This window comes from Petaurus breviceps, unplaced genomic scaffold (assembly GCF_028583685.1).
Source record: "Petaurus breviceps papuanus isolate PSGF00001 unplaced genomic scaffold, PetGlider_PUasm1.0 156, whole genome shotgun sequence".
In the NCBI taxonomy this organism is placed as follows: domain Eukaryota; kingdom Metazoa; phylum Chordata; class Mammalia; order Diprotodontia; family Petauridae; genus Petaurus; species Petaurus breviceps.
This window is the reverse complement of record NW_027185720.1, coordinates 6,767,301-6,786,243: the sequence shown is the minus strand read 5'-3', so window position 1 is coordinate 6,786,243 and position 18,943 is coordinate 6,767,301. Positions and strand designations below refer to the sequence as shown.

At 45.9% G+C, this 18,943-nt stretch overlaps 2 protein-coding genes across 5 annotated transcripts in view; both read left to right on the top strand.

Annotated features, from left to right (window-relative positions):
• Positions 1-18,943, top strand: part of PACSIN2 (protein kinase C and casein kinase substrate in neurons 2) — a 147,927-nt gene that overhangs the window by 77,245 nt on the left and 51,739 nt on the right. The window lies entirely within an intron of this gene.
• ARFGAP3 (ARF GTPase activating protein 3) overlaps positions 14,410-18,943 on the top strand; it is a 111,049-nt gene continuing 106,515 nt past the window's right edge. The window contains exon 1 of the mRNA XM_069081950.1: positions 14,410-14,430. Coding sequence (XP_068938051.1) covers positions 14,425-14,430 — 6 coding nt within the window. The 5' untranslated portion in view covers positions 14,410-14,424. The remainder of the gene's footprint in view (positions 14,431-18,943) is intronic.

Genomic DNA, 18,943 nt, shown 5'->3' with positions numbered 1-18,943 from the left:
GAGAGAGAGGAGGGGGGGGGGGGGGAGAGCACACTAGCACTTTGAATATTAGCCAAAGGCCTTGGAGTTTGCTGGGCCCTAGGGAGCCAGTAGAGTTGTTGAAGGGGAGGAGTGACATGTACAGAAATTTTGCAAGTTGTCACTAGGGAGATAATGAGGAGAGGAGAGCTGGGAGGAGTCTGGTGTCTCCCTTGGATTTGGGGAGAGTGAGAGCCCAGGGAGGATTGGGGAAACTTTAATGAATGAAATTACCAAAGTACCAGGAAACAGCTTCGATGAGAAGGGCATGATAGGGCACAGGAATCATTCAGTGAGACAGACATGAGTGAATAGGGAGGGAACTTTTAACAATGTGCAGAGGAAATGGAAGCTGAGGCAGGTAATGAGATGAATGCTGTGCAGTAAGTAGAGTAGAGAGGTAGGGGGTGGGAATAATGCCTGAAGCATCAGCTAAAACTAATGAAGAAAGCCCAGGGGAGGAAAGAAAAGCCTTAGAAACTGCTGGGAAAGTGAAGATGGTACCGTGGGGTGCGGGCAAGGCAGCTCAGCTTAGACTTTGCAGGTGTCTGGTGGGAGAAAATGGAATAAAGCCAGAGAGTGGAGGCTGGGAGAGGCAGACAGGATGGTTAGAGAGGGTTTTCCATGAAAACAGGTTCAGTTCTGCTCCAGACTTTTCCCAGCATGGCCCCCACTTTGTCCCGGTGTCCCCATTCTCGCTGGGCCAGTGGTATCTTTGGTTCCTTTGATGCATGTGAGGATTATTCCATGACTGAACACTTTGGAGAGATGCTCTGATCTGTCACTGGAATTTCACAGAAGAGTTAGAAAATTAAGTCCAGCTCAGACTCAGACTCTCATGTCATCTGACACAGGGCCTTTTCTTTATGCTTTTTCTTCAGGGACAGAAGGCTAGTCCTGGAGCCAGAAACATCTTCATTCAGATTTGGCCTCAGACACTTAACAGCTGTATGTCTTGGAGCAGGTCACTCAGTTTTTACCTCAGTTTCCTCATCTGTAAAATGAGGGGTAATAATAGCACCTGCCTGCCAAGGTTGTTGTGAGGGTCAGATGAGCTATTTGTAAAGCACTCAGTAGACAGTGCATAAAAGTATTAAGTCTGGTCAGGGCACGGTCTTAAAAAGCCAATGGGCATTTTTTACAGCACCTACTATGTGCCAGGTACTGTGATATAAAGAATAAAACAGTTCCTATCTGCAAGCAGCTAACATTCTTTGCATTTAAAAATAGTTTTATGTCCTTTGTTTTTACATTGCCTCCTGAATTCTTCTTTCTTCTCCTTATAACAAATAATTTGTTTTTAAAAAGCAAAAAAAAAAGAGAAAAAATTCAGCAAAACCAATCAAAATGCCATTTAAATGCGACGTGTCCTGGGCATGTATGCTCCTCATCCCCATGAAGGGGGGGGGGCATCTTCTCATGTATCTTCTTTAGGGTTCGGCTTGTTCTTTGTAATTTTGCAGCATTTTTTATTGTTTTGTAGCTATTTGTTCTGTTTACATTGGTGTGTCGTATATAGTGTTTTCCTGACTCTTCATCAGTCGGTGTGTAGCTCTTTCCAGGCTTCTCAGTGTTCATCACCCACATAATTTCTGACAGTGCAGTCAGTTCCATGACATTCACGGACCACGTCTTGTTTGACCATTTCCCATTCAATGGCCTTCTCCCTTGTTGCTAGTTCTTGGCTGCCATAGAAGCTGAATAACTTACATTCGATTAGGAAAGAAAATAAGTTAGTATGTAAGTATTCAAAGAATAGAAATCATTTTAACCCCAGGGGAGTTTGGGAGGGAGGCAGGGAAGAGCAGTTGAGGGGACAAGGAAAGGCCTTGACTAGATAGAAGGTGGTTCTTGGAGGATTTTATGAGCAGGGATGAGGAAGGAGGATAGACCAGTGCCAAGGCACAGGATAGAAGCTGGTGGGGCCTGTTTGACGGGATTGCAAAGTGTGAGGTAAGGAGTAGGAAGTGAGGGAAGCCAGAAAGGTAGGCCAGGACCAGGGTATAGGACCTGAAAGGCTGAGCCAGTGGGTTTCTGTTTGATCACCTGCATTCTCTCTGGCCCTAGGTTTGTACCCTCAGGGCTGCTCTCGACTCCTCCTGCCTTCAGATGCCAAATGTGGCTGTGTCTGCACCTCAAGCTCTCTCCCATCCAGTCTTTTTTTTTTTCTTTTATTCAGGCCTTCTTCTCCTCTTACCTAGATGAAAGCAGCATCTCTTCCCATTCTAGTTGGGCCTTCCTCCTGCTACCAAAATGATCTTCCTTAAGTGCAGATCTGACTGTCACTCCTCTCCTCAGTAAACTCCAGTGACTCCCTATTATCTTGAGGGGATGGCAGGGTCTACTGAAGGTTTTATAGGCATGGAGTGGTGGGGTGGGGTAGACATCTTTGAAGGAAGAAAGGAAGTAGTCACTTGATGGGGAGCGGTTAAAGATGGTGGGGGAGTGTTTGAGGGTGCAGTCTACTGGAGAAGATGAGAGGGAATGGGGTGAAGGACACGTGTAAAAGAATGGGCTAAGAGAGGTAAGAGGGGAGTCATGGTGAAGGGTCTCAGTAAGATAAGAGGCAGGAACCTCAATTGAAGGAGGGTGGCAGCAGACATGTGGGGGCTGGAGCAGAGAAGAGAAGCTCTCCAGTAGCTTCTCTGGGTACTATGATAGGGATTCATTGGGGACGAATAAAAGGATTGCCTTATTGCAGCGAGGGCTCCATTGAAGTTAGGCCATGTGATTATAGAATATCTCCCAGTCAGCAGGATGGAGCGATAGGACAAGGCCAAGAAGGGTTAAAGAGCAGAGGATGGTGAAAGCTGAATTTGTGACTTATAAGGGAGAGATTGGAAAAAAAGGAAAGCAAAGTCGACACTTGGCTAATAATAGGCTGAGAAAATACTGAGGGACAGAGTGAGTGGGCTTGACAAAGGCGAAAAATAGGGTTAGGAGGGGTGAGGCATGGGGACAGATGGAGCCCTACTTAGGTTATGGCCTGAGAGGGAAAGTTTTGGATTAATGGCATGGTAGACGTGGGCAGTGGTGAAATCTGGCTTGTGAGGAGATCATTCCTACGTGTAACCATTCCTGTGCTTGGCTGCAGTCAAGTGAAGGAATCTTCATGGGATTTGAAGCTCCTGTGGAATCCAGAAGTTAGGGCAGGGGGCAGGGGTTCAGTATCAGGGTGGATGGTAAAGTCTCATAGCATAAGGGCAGGAATTCAGGTTGGGGGAGTATGTTCTCAACCTGAGAAAGAAGAGGGCATGAGCTGGGGGTCAGCACAAACCAGCTGCGACTCTCTTGATTGAGGGGAAATTGTGAATGAGTGAACTTCCAAAAGAAGATTTTGTTGAGTGTGTTTATGGCATTGGTGAGGAAGTACGGACGCTCCCAGGACGTGGGTCCTGATCACCCCTTCTCCCATCCCTCCTCACCCATGCAGTGTTATAACATTGCATTGTAATGGTACAAGAGCACATCATTGGAATAGCTTTTATTTTATGTTAAACCAGTCAGAGACTAGTTCTGTTAATTTGCTGCCTTATCATTAGGAGAGATCTTCAAACATCTTTCAGATCAGTTTCTTCTATATGGAATCAGAGGTGACCGTTCATAAAGAAGGTTCAGTGCACAGCTTATTCCTTTAATTTATGCGTTACTTTGGGCAGTCAAAAAATCTTTTTGGTTTATTTCAGTTTCTTTGGAGAAAATGTGCTGCTACGTGAATGCAATGAACTTATTTAATATAATTAATAAAATGATCCCTTCTCCCTCTTCATGAATAAAATGTAGTCATTAATTGTCTTGCCAGTTTTTCATCTGTATTGGACTAAAATTGATGAACAGCTTGTCCAGTTAAGCCATGTGGAGATTTTCAGTAGGCCAGATATCATTTCCCAAACACCAGTAAAATCATCCCCACCCACCTCATATCAACTGGTAAGATGATTCTGCTTCATTCTCCAGAACGAGTAGGCTGTCCTAGGTGCCAAACTAATCCGTCTCAGGACTTCAGTTCACAATAAAATGAATGAAAAAGAACTCTTCTGCCTCTTCACAAATACTAGAATAAAGCCTTGAGTTGGATGGAATTCAGGGGCCTGTTTATGGTGGATAATACCTGATCACTAGCATTTTGCCTGGAGTGCCCTGGCTGCTTGTTGGTCTCCTCCGCAAAGCCTTTCCTAATGCTCCAGCTGAAATGTATCCCTTTTATTCTTTTTTTTTTTGCCTTTTTTTTTTTTTGGAGAGGGGAGAGCAGGGCAGTTGGGGTTAAGTGACTTGCCCAAGGTCACACAGCTAGTAATTGTGTCAAGTGTCTGAGGCCAGATTTGAACTTGGATCCTCCTGACTACAGGGCCGGTGCTCTATTCACTATGCCACCTAGGCGCCCCTCTTTTATTCTTTAAAACAATTTTATTTTCAAGTTTACTTGGTGGCTTCTGTTCTTTTGTTAGTCATCTGCAGAGAGACTCCTCCACTGAGCCAGCCTTTTTAGTTGTTTCTGACTCTCTGTGACCCTTCTTGGGGTTCTCTTGGCAGAGATATTGGAGTAGTTTGCTGTTTCCTTCTCCAAGTCATTTTACAGAGGAGGAAACTGAAGCAAATGGGGTTAAGTGACTTGGCCAGGGTCACACAGCTAGCTATCAAGTGTCTGAGGCTGGATTTGAACTTGGGAAGATGAGTCTTCGTGACTCCAGGCCTAGTGCCCTGTGTTTTTACCTATTATTTTTTTATTTTATTACCTATTATTTATTATTTTACCTATATTACCACCTAGTTGTCCAAAGTAAATCTTCCCTGGTAAACAAGAAAAATGGTTAGCCAAAACCAAGAGTGTGGTGAGGCGATGAACTCTTAGTCCTGGTGCATTTCCTTACCTCTGCTCTAGAGTCAAGACTGGTTCTGATCATTACCCTGCATCAGGCTTCATTGCCGTTTTTTTTGTGTTGGCATTTTTGGTGTCAGGTACAGGGTGTCGCAGTGGTCTTAGTACAGTGACCTTAGCTGTGAGCAGGTCAGAGCTTGAATTCATCACTGCACCAAGTCACTAAGACTTTGGGGACACCACGTGTCTTCTTTTTCTGGTTCTCCTCACTCCATTCTGTCTTCCTACGCCCCTTTTGAGTTCTTAAGGCAGTATAATATTCTATCTCATTCACATGCCACAATCTGTTTCCAAGTTTCTGCTACCACAAAATGTGTTGCTATGAGGGAGCTGGTAGATATGGGAGCTCTCCTAATATCTTTGACCTTCTTAGGACACAGCATTGGTATTTCTGGGTCAAAGACTGAACCATTGAGGAGTATCTCTTGGAGGTGTAATTTGGAATTGTTTTCTAGAATGCCTCACATTTTCATCAGTATACTAGGGTCTTCCTATAGACCCTCCAATTTTTGAATGGTTTCTTATAATTTTTGCTAATTTGTTGAGTGTAAGGTGATCTCTCAGTGTTTAATTTGCATTTCTTTTAATGATGTGTAATAATCACTAATGTGATTATTGATGGTTTATAATTCTTTTGGGGGAAAAAAAGAACTGTTCATGTCCTTGGATCATTCATCTGTTGGGAAATGCCTCATGGTCTCAGGTGTTACTTTCCTCCTTATCTTCGGTGTCAGACCTTGATCAGAAATACTTTGTCTCCCAGGTGACAATTTTCCTTATCCTGCCTGCATTGATTTTGTTCATGCAAAAGCTTTTTTACTTTTACTTAGTGGAAATCACCTATTTTCTTTCCCTTTGATGACTGGAGAGGGATGGCTTTTCCCCTTGGAAGTCTGGAGTACTTGTGTCATTATTCTTTGGAACATTTTAGGTTGTATTCTCTGAGGGGTCTAGAACTGGTCTTAGACGTTTGTATAGTGAAGGGATTTGTACATACAGGGTAAGCGTTCTGGGGGAGTGGAGCCTCTCTTCTAGGTAGGAGAACCTGGCACCTGTAGTATCTTCCTCAGAGAGTATCCAGAATATCAGATCTTCGATGTCCTACTTGCACTTTCACGTCTTCTAACCTACAAATTCCTGACCTTAGGTAACTCCCTCCTTTCATCCTCTTTTCTCCTACCCCAGAGCAGTGACACCATTGGAAGAAGACACCAAGCCCTGCTCAGTGCGATCTTGTCAGTTACCTAATAGTTAGCCTTAATTTTCTTTTCTGTGAAGTGGGGGCAGTAATGCATATTAGATGTCTTAACCAAACTGAACTATTGGCCGCTTGCTGATTTCCATACGCCCTATGCTTCTTAACCCCTTCTGCTTCATCATCCTCCTCCTCTTCCACCATCCCTTTTCTCTCTCCTCTACCCCCCCCTTACTCACCCCTCCTCACCTTGAGACCTACTCCTCCTTCTCTCTGCCACTCTGAATCTTTCTCTTCCTTCAGGCTCCTGTCAAATACTTCCTCCTCAGGGAATATCAGAATCTAGCCTTCCAACTAGCACTTGGCAGATTCCCTAGCTCTTGGAATCCTTCATTGCAGTTCCTTTCTCCACTGACTCCATAGTCCTAGCTCACAGTTCTGTTAGTGAATGGAGATATTGTCCTTGGATTCCTTGGAAGGCAGCTCAGGGCTCTCTACCATCTCCTTAATTATGGTGGCCATTGATGGAGTGTTGTGATTCTGTCCTTTATGATCCAGAGGCTGAGAAAAGGTGGCCAAGGGGGACCTGAGCAGCTTTGCTTTCTGCTGTCATGATTGTCACTGTGCCACACGAGACACTGAAGGCAAAAATGGCAAAGCTTAACCATCCATTGCATGTGTAGGATGGCTGTGAGTAACAAGTTGAGAATGAGACCCAAGTTATAAGCCTGGATGATGGGGAAGGTGGTCTGGAGGCAAATAGTGCTATTCTGCAGATGGTGAATATGAGACATCTTTGGGATAACCCGTTTGAGACATGTACTGGGCAGTTAGTTGGTAATGGGGGTGGGGAGGTGGGTCAGCAGATAGGTTAAGGCCAAATAAACAGATCTAAGAGTCATCTCCACGGAAGTGATAATCGTACCCATAGCAGCTGTTGATGGCTAAGAGAGTGGAGTGGGAGAGGGGGGACATTAGAGTACATCTACAGTTAGTGGGTTTGGCGTGGAGAAAGATGCAGCCACAGAGACTGAGGGGAGCTCCCAAGTAAGTAGGAGGTGAGTTGGGAGAGAGAAGGGTATTGAAGAAAAGAGGCTTACTGCTAGCATCCAAGCAGGTGCAGCAGGGTCAAGAACTCTGGGAAATGAGAAAAGTCCTTGAATTTGGCCCTCCTGGCACTCCCAGAGGGGAGCTGTGACTCTGGGCAGAGTAGTTTCAGTCTAGTGATCAGGTTTGAAGCCAGACTGTAGAAGGTTTAGGAGCAGGTGAGAGGAGAGGGGTGAGGCATTTGTGTAGATGGCTTTCTCAGGGAGTTTAACCATGAAAGGAAGAAAGGAGATGTGGCTAGTGGGGATGGTCATGGCAAGGGAGGGTTTTTTAAGGATAAGGGAGAAGTGGACGTCTTTGTAAGTAATAGAGAGGAAGAGATTGTGAGATAATGGGCATGGGGGGAGCAGTTTGCTAGAGAAGACAGGATGGAATGGGATCAAGGGTGCATGTAGAGGGGATTGTCTTGGCAAATAGGGTTACCTCTGATAGTGGGGAAAGTCATCCAATGATGTGAGACAAGAGTGGGAGAAGAGGGAACCTCAGTGATGTATGCAGCAGGGGCTTCCTCTGAGAAGCTGCTGGGAAGGGCTGCCATTGAAGCTTTCAGAGATAAAAATATTGGGAACAGCTGATGTAGGTGGGATAGGGGATTGATTCCTGGGGTATAAAAGGATTGCCTTGCTGTGGGGAGGGCCCACGATAATCTGTCGAGGATGCGGACGTGAAGAGGAGATTGAGTTCAGCTGATTCACCGAGCAGTCAAGCTAGGGAAAGGAGAAGGCGCAGCCAGGGCAGGGAGTTTTCCTGGGAAAGAACTGAGGGCTGGAGGGATTGGAGGTTGGAGTTCATGAACATGGAAGTGCACGGAAGACCAGCTCTCAGCTTTGTTGGATACCCTCCTCCTCAACCATTCCAGGTAGCATTTTACGTCACCGTGCATGATTTGACGAGCTTCATTAGTGTTGAGGGCCCCTGGGCTGAAGAGTCATTCAGTTTAGCTCTGTTTACTCTGAAAATATTTAACTCTGTAATTCACATTTGAAATCTGATGGATGGTTTTTACAGTTGCTTAACTGTTCTGTCTTTTTTAAGTTCACCCAGTTTTTATCATCTCACGAGTTTTATTCTTTTTCAAAACCTAATTGTGTATGGAGAACTTTCAAGGCTCATTTCTTTAAATACGGAAATTCAGTTCTTTAACCTTTCCCTTTGTTGGTCGTGTCTTTCCAACTTGTTATAATCACAGAGAAAACATGTGTGTCTTTAAATGTTCCCCATGGAGCGCTCCGAGTGACCGAAGATGAGGGCGACTCTGACGCCCTCTCTTTCACGGAAGGCTGCTTACTCTTCACCACTACTCCACTTTGTTCACATATTTCTTCAGCCTTTCCCTAGCTGAAGGTCCCTCCCCCATTTATTCTCCAGTTCTTTACTACAGCATAAAGTACTATCACCAATATTTTTGTACAAATGAGACCTTTCTCATTCTCTGTAATCTCTTCGGAATGTAGGCCAGTGATTGGCCAAGGGCTTTTTGACCCGTTTAGTGACTTTCAGTTTTCTTTTCAGAGTGGCAGCACCTTTTTGCAGCACCACCAATGATGCATGAGTGTCCTCCCACATACCCTCAGTTTCCTTGTTACCTCTGTTTGTCTTTTGGATATAAAATGGAACTTCAGAGTTGTTCTAATTTGCCTCAATTAGTGTTGGGAGCATTTTTTATATGACTTTCTTGGAGAGGAAGATAGTTGAGTAGAAAGAGTACTGAATTTGGAGTCAAGGGAGCAGGGTTTTCATCTGGGATTTACTATTTACTCCCTCCGGATCCTTGGCCAAGTCATTCCCAGTCTGGGCCCCCCTTTCCATCAATACAGAGGTTGAACCAGATGTTTTCTGAGGCCCTTCCAGCTCTGTATCTTGTGACCCCTTCTACGTGGGCCTTTTTCATTTGGCACCAAGGCTGTGATTAAAAGAACCTTATTTAGGACTCTAGACTTTTTTTTTTTCTCAGTCCTTGGGAGTCCTACTCATACAGCAAGGTCATGTCAGGGCTCATTTGGTCTGAGGAATGCCTGCTTCTGTCCCATTGGCTCCCATCTGGGAGATAGGAGCAATCACATGCTTATGTGTCCTTGCGCCATAAACTGCTCTGTGCCCCAAGATCTTTGCCAGTCACTTAGAAAACCTGTTTCCAGGTGAAGGTCACTGTTTTCCTCACATTGTTACTGGTCACTGTTGTTCCAGGTTGTCATTCTTTAGGCCATGTTTTCCCCTTAACCTTGGAGGGTTCAGAGAAAGTCCACAGTGATCAGTCCTCTCTGTAACCTGTTGGCATCTGAGCCTTTCGGTTCCACTTTGAGCAAAGCTGCCAGCGACTCCCTATCAGCTTTTTCCTGGGTACGTGGGGACCTTTACACTGTGTCAGCCTCCCCCTTCTTCAGATTGTTCTTGCTTTCTTTAGTTTCTGGGACACTGCTAGCTTCTGATTCTCCTTTCATTTGACTCATAGCTGTTGTTGCTTCTGCTTCCTCTTCCTCTGCTCTGTAAGGCTAAGCATCATTTGTCCTGGGTCCCCTTCTGTTCTCTGGGCCCTCGCCCTTGGGCACGTGGCTCATCACCTCTGTAAAAACTTTTGGCCTTGCTCCAGTCCCACATTTCTGACAGCCTGCAGCCCCCCTCCACATGGTATCTCCATCCCTCCCTCAAACTCAGTAGATGGCAGCCAGAAGTCCCACACTGTCCTCCCACTGTGGGAGCAGACCATGGGGCTGGCTTTTCCCATCTTCCCCTAGTCTTCAATCTCTCCCTTCCACATCCGCTCCCCCCAGCCCCTTCTTTCTTTGTCCAGGGCCTCCCTGCCCAGCTAGGCCCTCATTAATTCTCCTCCTGTCTGGTCCAGTCATTTCCTAACTGTGTTTATTGCCTTCATTCCCTTCTCCCTCATCCTGCTGTCAGTGCGGTCATCCTCATGCGCAGGTCCGAGCAGGCCATTCCTGTTAAGGAACAAATCTTTGATTTTCTTCCATTTACTCTGTGACAGAATAGAGTGGGTCTCCTGGTATTTTGGCATATCTGGGTGTCCCCAGTCTGATTGTTTCAGTCTCCACTTTCCAAGCCTATTCACCATTACCTCTGTTGATGGATGAAGTAGCTCTTCTGGCCTGGCTGGACTGCTAGCCATCCCCCAGACTTGGCCTGCCCTTTCCCATCTCAGTACACTTGGAGATGTTGGCCTTTGGGATGAGAATGGCCTCCCTTGCAGAGGCCCAGCTCAGTTACCATGTACTTACTGTATGAAGCCTCCCCGTACTACCTGCACCCCAAAGCTTGATGCTCTTACCTCACATTTTGCTAGAACTCTTTGGATTTCCCCCTCCTCCACATCAAATTATACCTTGTATCCTATTCTTTGCCGAAGTCTTACCCCCCCCCCTTGTTAGAATGTGAGCTCCTTGGAGTCAATGTCTATGTTGTTTTTTAATCTTTGTGTATCCCTGGTCCCCAGCAGTGAGGACAGGACCTACGTGTAATAAAATCTGACCCTACAAATATTGACCTACTTGTCTTGAGCACCAGATCCAGCTTGTTGAGAGGCCTATGAGGAGGGAGTCCCAGAGAGCATTACAAATCATCATCTAGCACTTCCTGTCAGAAATTGTGTTGTTTTTAAAGGGAAGATCCCCTGTCTTTACATGGTCCCTGATTTGCCTTCTACTCTGGTTCCCCTTAGTATCTGGAGGTCCTTACAGCTGCCTCACTGTCTGGTGAATGAATGAATGAGCTCACTGGGAAGGGCTGGTGATGTCACGATATAATCCCTTTCTTGGCTTCAGGCATCGAAGAAGATGAGGCTAGCTAAGGTCAATGAGAGTCAGGGAAGGCAGCTGACCAGAGGACTATAACGGATGCTTAGTGAATGGGACTTTGGATGAGGAGGGAGTTTTTAATTTAGGAATTCAGTGCAAGGATCTGGGTCTTGAATTGGTGATGTCAGTGTGTCTGTTCAGAGCCTTTAGTTAGACAACAGCACAGGAGAACAGGAATTGCCTGGGCTATGTAGATGGCCATTTTATTTACCTGGGAAAACAACCTGATCAGAAAGGTTACCCACAGGCAGGCAGCGTGACTGCATGGTGGGTGCATGGTGGGAGGGACTGCACTTAGAGCCTCTTGGATGGAGGCGGTCAGGAGAGGCTGGACTTGAAATGGGAGGAATCAGGATCAGGTCCTGCTTGTCTGCCTCTTCTCTGCTCTGGGCCATGCCTTTCATCCTCTCTGGCCCTTCCTCCCACCCTGTAACATGAGGCCTGCTGTGGGTCTGCAAGCCAGTTTGACCTTTAAGAGTTTATTTCCTTCTTTTATTTTTCTGAGCTCTCTGTGCTCAGAGCTGCCGTGTCTAGTGAAGAGCAGAGTCAGGGGAACTGGGTGCTAGTCTTAACTCTGCCATTAAATCACTATGTGACCTTGGACCAGTCATTTGTCCTTGTTTATAACTTGAGGAAATTGGCCTAGATAATTTCAATGGCCCCTTTTGGCTCCAACATCATATGGTTTTATTATGTGGATATTTATCCCACAAGATTAAGTGTGCTGTGCTGTAATGGTTAGTCATCGCACTGTACTGAGTCATTGAACCAAGACAAATGCCTGCCATCAGAGAACTAATCTAACGGCTCATTGTGGAAAGGAACAGTTTCTTCATGTTTTGTCTGGTAATCACCCTGGGCCCTGAGCCCATGCACCAAGTGTGTTTGCTTGTATAGATGCACTAAGCTGGAGATTGCCTTTGCTTCCGGTCCCTGCTGACAACAAGCTCTGAGCACTCCCTTAACTGTCTCCCAACTCCACCTTGAACAGAATTGCATGAAGGATGGCCTGACCTAAAGGTGCCATTTTCAGAAGGACTGTTATCAGGATAAATCTGGCCCACCTCAAACACTGAGAGAATCGAAGAATTGGGAGGGACCTCCAATACCATCTAGACTACCTGTCTCTGAGGACAAATAGTTACTCAGCCTCTGTTTGAAGACCATTAACTACAGGAGGCTTCTCTCTCCCCGGCAGCCTCCTTTACTGTTAGTTACCATGCCCTGAAAACAGGCCTTCCTTTATTCCTAGTGAAACCAGGGTTATACCTCCTGAAAGAGACGGAGGTGATTGATTGGGCTGTAGGTGGAGAGGTATTTGGGGGCATGACTAAGAGAGCATTGGCCTTGTTTGTCAACTGAAAAAATAAAATAAAAATCCTATCCAGGAAGAAAAAAAGTGTATCCTTTCTCAAGGTCTAATTCATTCTGCGTCATTGCAGCAGCAGTCAATTATTTGGGCTTCTGCCCACTGAGGCCGAGTGGAGGAACAAGGTTCCTCCCTCTTGTTCACAGTGGGGAAGCCAGGTCAAGAATAGCAGGGTCGGGGTGGCTAGGTGGCACAGTGAGTAACAGCGCCGGCCCCAGAGTTGGGAGACCTGGGGTCGAATCCAGGCTCAGATACTTAGCACCACACCCAGGAATAACTGGCCCTATAACCTTGAGCAAGTTACTTAACCCCTATTGCTTTAAAAAAAAAAAAAAAAAGAGTGGCAGGGTCATCTGTTCCTCACTTGCCTGGACGCTGTTCTGTGAAGGTGACTGAAGATTGAAGTAGCTTTGGGGGTCACCATGTCACTATTGAGACTCAGAGCAAGCTCATGGTCAACTAAAGCCCCAATGTGGCAGCAGGACCTCCCTGGGCCACCCCATACTTTGTGTGGCTGCCTCTGTGTGTTCATTCAGGCTTCATTTTCTTCATTTCTAGCTGTTAGGATTTCTTTGGACCCTGGCTGTGTCGTCCTTTGTTTTAGCTATGGTGATTTCTTGCTTTGAGCTAGACTGTTCTGTTTCTGTATCTCTGTACCTGTCATCTATCTATCTATCTATCTATCTGTCTGTCTGTCTGTCTGTCTGTCTGTCTGTCTCTCTGTCTGTCTCTCTGTCTGTCTGTCTGTCTATGTATCTGTCTATCTATATCTGTCTGTCTGTCTGTCTATATCTTACTTTAAAAATCTTCAGAGGACTTTACGTCTCCCATGGCTGTGTCATTTGAAAATTCAATAAACATGTCCTTTGTGGTTTCGAGGTCATTGATAAAAATGTCAAACTGTGTAGAACTGAGGACCAGTTGTTGGGTGAATCTCCTAGAGACTCTCTCGTTGACGTTGATCCAGTAATCACTCCTTTTTGGCACTGGCAGAGTGACAGCTGACATCTCTTCACTCCAAGTCATCCAGTTGCTGCCCAGCCGTCACCTCCCTCCTCCCGAAGTGCCGTGTGTGTGGCCAGGCTCATCCTCAGAGACGCAGCTTTGATCCTGGTGCTTCTTGATGAAATTTTTTTTTCACAGCTTCCTCCTTGCCTGCAGTGTAAAAGCCATGAGCGCCATGCCGGGCCCCATCATCCTTTGGCTGGCTCAGCGCTTCTCTCTTGGTTTCCATTTCAGCTCAGCTGGATGAACTCTTTGCTTTATCTAAGATATGTTCAGTGCCTTACTCCCTCCATGCCTTTGCTTAAATGAGCCTTTGTGCCAGGCCATCCTTCCCAAGTCTCCTCTGCCAAGGCCTCACTAAGATGCTAGCTTGTTCTTATGTGTATATATATATAATTTGAACCTTTCTTTCTTTCTTTCTTAACATTTGTTTTTAAAACTTTGAGTTCCAGATTTTTTCCCTTCCTCCCTCCTCACCTACCCCCACTGGGAAGACAAGCAATAAGCTAGCTTGTTCTTCAAGTCTCCCTTGTCCTTCTTCATCATTAGTGAGCATGATGTCCTCTTCTTCTGCTGGGTTCTCATGGCACTTTGTGCCTCTCTTGTGATGCTGAGCACTTGGCCTTAGCCCTTGGTGGACTTTTGAATCTGACTCAAACCCTGAGTCTCTTTTGTAACCTCAGCTATATGTTTTGGATGGAGTCCAAAGCTTTGGTTGTATTCTCTTCCCATGTATTCAGTGTTTCCTTATTTCAGGCCTCATGTGAGGCTCTGGGGATTGAAAGATATAAAAATGGCAGACGCTGCCACCAGATAACTTGCAGACAGACACACAGGTAAGTAGGATGGAAAGTAGAATGGACCAGTAGGGGGTGGAGAGAAGGGAAGAAATCATCTTCCACTGGGAGAGGATGGTCAGGGAAGCTCATGGAAGAAATGGTACCTGATCTGGGACTTGGAAGAAGTACAGCCATACAACAGGCACAGATGTGGAAGACAAAAAAAAATATGTCTGGCAAGGGATACTGCCTTTTTCAAGTACATGGGGGCCAGGTCCAGAGAACAGTAATCTCAGTAATGTGGCCAGAAGTAGAGAATGTGCGTGAGAGTCATGGGAAATTTGGGGCTGGAAATAGCTGGGCTGGAGAGGGCCTAAAATGTGCATCAGGGGAATGGAGAGCATCTGCCATGTTGGGAACAGATTTGTGGCACGGTCGGCCCTGCATATGTCATAAATGTTTAATGGTAACTGAGTTATTCTGAAAGTTCATAAAATCAGGTCTGGGTGAAGCCATTATTAGAAATATTTATGCTTCTTATGCCAAGGAAAAGAACTTTCCTGCTTTTAAGTTATCATTCAACTTTTATGAGCAACATGAGTGAGATGCTGATCCCGCTCTTTTGAAATGGAGAACACTGGTTCTTGAAGAAGCGCTTTTATATCAATCTCAGGTTTTTGAGATCGAATTCGTGACCCTCCAAAAGACCCTTCAGGGTGAAGCTCCTTCTGTAGGCAGCAGGAGAATGACAATAAATGCCTGGCCCTGGATGTCAGTGTGGGACTGCCCTATTCCCATGGAGAGCTTTCTGAATCTCAGTTTTTAGAGACGTCTGTATCTCCATCAGAAAACTTGACATGCTTATTCATTTTCTGTCCCAAAGAAGTATTGTAAAGTTAACCAGAGAAATGTTGGCTATGCTTTGAAATCTTAGAAGGAAGACAAACTCGACTCCCAATTATATAAAGTGATAGGAAAAAAATTCTCCTTTGTAACACCTTACTACAATAATTAGGTTATTTTAAGCTGATGAGCAATAGTTCAGGTGCTTTCCCCTTTTCCCTCCCCCATGACCCTCCCCCCCCCCCCCCCCCCCCCCCCCCCCCGTGACCTTTCCCCTTCCCGTGCTGCAGGCCCTCATCATCTCAGGCCTGGACTATTGTGCAGTCTCCTGGTGGCTTTTCCTGCCTCAGGGTCCCTTCCTTCTGCAGCCTAGCAGTCCCTGCTTCCAGAGCTTCCCATGTGGTCAGGACCCCTGCCTGGCAAAGCCTTTTCCCAAACCTTGTGTCTTCGGTGGGTTTCATGTACATGTGCTTTATAGATAAAAAACATTTTCTTAACTAATTTTTATTCAAAAACCCTTCCCTAGGTTTTAAATGAAATCATTGGCTGCCTCTGATTCCTCTGGCAAATAATTTCATTTCTTTGAGCCTCAGTTGCTTCATCAGTAAAATATGAGTAGATGCGTTAAATGACCTCAAAGGTTTCTTCAAGCTCAAATCTATATTTCTATAAGTAGGGCAGAAGACAGCGGGCCTATCACCCTAAGAAGGCTGGGCAGTTTGTGTCTCAGATAACATTAGCTTTGCTGGCTTTCATGTCACACTACTGCCCCATAAACATCACAGAATCTCTTGTTGAGTCTCTCCTATTTTGTACTTGAAATTGATTTTTTTGAACCCAAGTATAAGACTTTACATTTGTCCCTAGTAAATTTCATCTGATTACATATGTTGAAATTGTATTTTCTTTTGGCCCTTGAGTGGCCCTCTGGCTACCCTACCAGTTAGTGTAGTAAGTATATATATATGTAGCCAGTATGAGGTAACAGTAATATAAAGTAAGCGTGTAAAGGGGAACATTGAAGTCACCTACAAACTGCTTCATAGATTAACTGGAGTCTCATGGAGATTGTACTAAATTAAGGGCAGCCAGCTAGGCCCCAGTGTAATGACTCCTTCAGTCTATGTAAGCTGCCGATCAGCTCCAGACATGCCCAGTAGAAACAGCAAATCTTATGTAAATTAAGGAGGTGGCACTGATAGCTTTGAGATGATGCTAGTGATGTTAAGGAGCTAAACCCAAGGTAAATACGAATCTATCCCCCAGGACTAGAACCCTGAAACCCTGGCCCTTGAGCACTCAAGGCCCCAGGTCCTGGCTGCCAGGTGCTCCCACCCTGATTACATCAGTGACTCTCAGTGTCCCTCTCTCCCCCCACACACACATTGCCTGCCTCCCTCCCTCACCTCAGAACAGTGCTGTCTGCCTCTGGACTCTGTGCTTTATTGAGGAGTGATTAATGCATTACTTCCCGGCTTGCTGTCAGGGAGACCCAGCAGGAACTCCTTGGCAGCCCCCTCCGTTAGCTCATGGACTAAGATGAGTTGTTGACAGCTGCATCTACTGTGGACATGCTTGGTGCTTCGAATCCGTTGGTAGAGAGCAGGAGTGGACAAGGAGCCTGGTGCCCTCTCCTAGGAGGGACCCCCTCATTGCTGGGTTGTAACAGAACGTTCCATTTCACCTGTGTTCCTGACCTGCCACCCAGCATTCCCACGTTATGTCCTCTGTAAATCTGATCAGCGTGCTGTCCCAGAAGGTCAGAGCAAGGCCTAGAAGCAACCTCAGGGGTCATCTAGTCCCATCCCTGCACTTCACAGTTGAGGAGACTGAGCCTCCCAGAGGGGCTGTGACTTGCCTAGCTTGCCCAGGTCATAAACATCAGAAGTGGGATTTATGCTTTTATTCAAGTCACTGTTCAGAATGTCAAAAATAGGACAGGTCCAGTTGAAGATGCTGCAATCCCCCCAGACTGACATGAAGCCATTGCCTGCTCCTTTTGGGGTCCAACCATTCATTCATTTTCACATGCACCCAGTGGTGCTGTTAGTTAGCCCTCCTCCCCATTGGGACGAGAGCATGGTAAAAATTGGAGCTCTTGGGGGACTCTCTTCATAGTTGGTTGTTATTGAACACTTGTTTTCATGTTTTTGCTTAAATCTGATGATACTCAGACCATTGGACTGCGCTTTGAGAAGGGCCGAAGGCTCCTCTTTAAAAAGGGGAGGGAGTAAAAATGCAGCCTGTGCTCATTAGACCATGAGCCATCGGGCTTGGTTGGGCTACGTTCACATCCCTCACATTTTATTAAGCTTGGGAACAGAAACCTAATAATGTGACAGTCATTCCTGGGCCCCAAGCAGCGTCCAAGGGAACTGCCTTCTGGAGGGAAACTGACCAGTGCATTGAACTTTCACAGAAAAAAGTGGCTGAGAATTTCATTCTGTGGACACTTCCTCAAGCAAACCAGGGTGGTCTAGTCGGTTTTGATGAACTTCTAGCTAATATTCCACATATTTCCTTTTGTCTTTATTTCACAGAGACTCAGATTATGAAACCGTCAAGACATTGGTATCTGTCTTAAGAGCTGTTACCATTAGGAAGCAGTGCATTTCTTGTAACCATGAAACTGTAGTTATTTATACCTTCTGTGAATGTAGAAAGAGCTCAGCTTTCAAAAGTCTGTTGGACCCATCCTTCTCAATCTCCATCACAGTATGAGAGTGAAGGCCCTCTCCCCACACTGGCTCTTTCTCTTATCAGCAACCCTGGATTTGCCTTCCTCTTATCTCTGCAGATGATGTCCAGCCCCACATACTGAACCCTCATCCTTCTTGGGAACTCCAGGGCCACATCTCAGGCTTCCTTCTGTACATTTCCACCAGGATGGCCTTTCGGCAGCTCAGATTCATTGGGTCTAAAGCTGGACTGATTGGCTTTCCCTCCTCCTCACTGCCCTGTTTGTGTTGAAGACCCTGCGATTCCTCCATTGCCTCAACCCACCCTGCTCTGCTCTTCACTGTCCCTGTCCCCCTGGGAGCCAGGCACTTCCATGCCCTTACCATCTCTTCCTTTCTGTTCATCTCACAGCCATCCCTGGCCAGGCATGTATCCACTCTCTCCTGAGCTATCATAGTTGCCTCCTCTCGGATGCATAGCTACACCTGTCTGACAATGTCATTCTCTTCCTCAAAAAGCTTCCAAGACTCCCCATTGCCTCTGTCCTAAAATAAAACTCCCTCCAGCATTTCAGGCCCATCAGGGTAGAGATTCTGCCACAGAAGACGCCTGTTCATGGGCTAGCTCTGGAATGAGCCTGTATTTGGTGATCTGTGAACCTGTCACATTCTCCCAGGGGAATTTAAATTACCTGAGGGCAGAGACAACTTCTCTTTTGAATTTCTGTCATCAGGCAATTAAGAAATATTTTTGGATTGATGAATCATAGAGTAGGCTTTCTCTTATTAAGTGGTATGTCTTAAGCCAAGCACTTACTAGGGATCCAGAGGAGACAAATGTGGTCCCTGCTACCTGGGAGCTCCAGGTAAACAAAGATACAGACAGAGGAGACAAAAGGTCATGTCAGAGGGGAAGCCTTTGGCAGCTGAGGGACTGGGATAGGCTCATGCAGAAGCTAAGATTTTAAACTGAATCATAAGATCAGGGAAACTTGGAGGGTGGAGGGGAGGAGAGAACATGCCAAGCCCCAGAGCAGGAGATGGCATCGAGCTTAGGGTCCTTCTTTCAAAGTATTTCCAATACAGCAGCACAGGCCACCCTTTTCAAGGCCTAAACTTACTGTCCTAACATGGCCAGTTAAAGATGGTGGTGGCGCCTCCTTCAGCAGCCTCGAAGCCCCTGCTTCCAGACCTTCCCATGTGATCCAGACACAAAACTGGCAAAGCCTTTTTCCAATTCTTATAGCTTCGATGGGCCTCA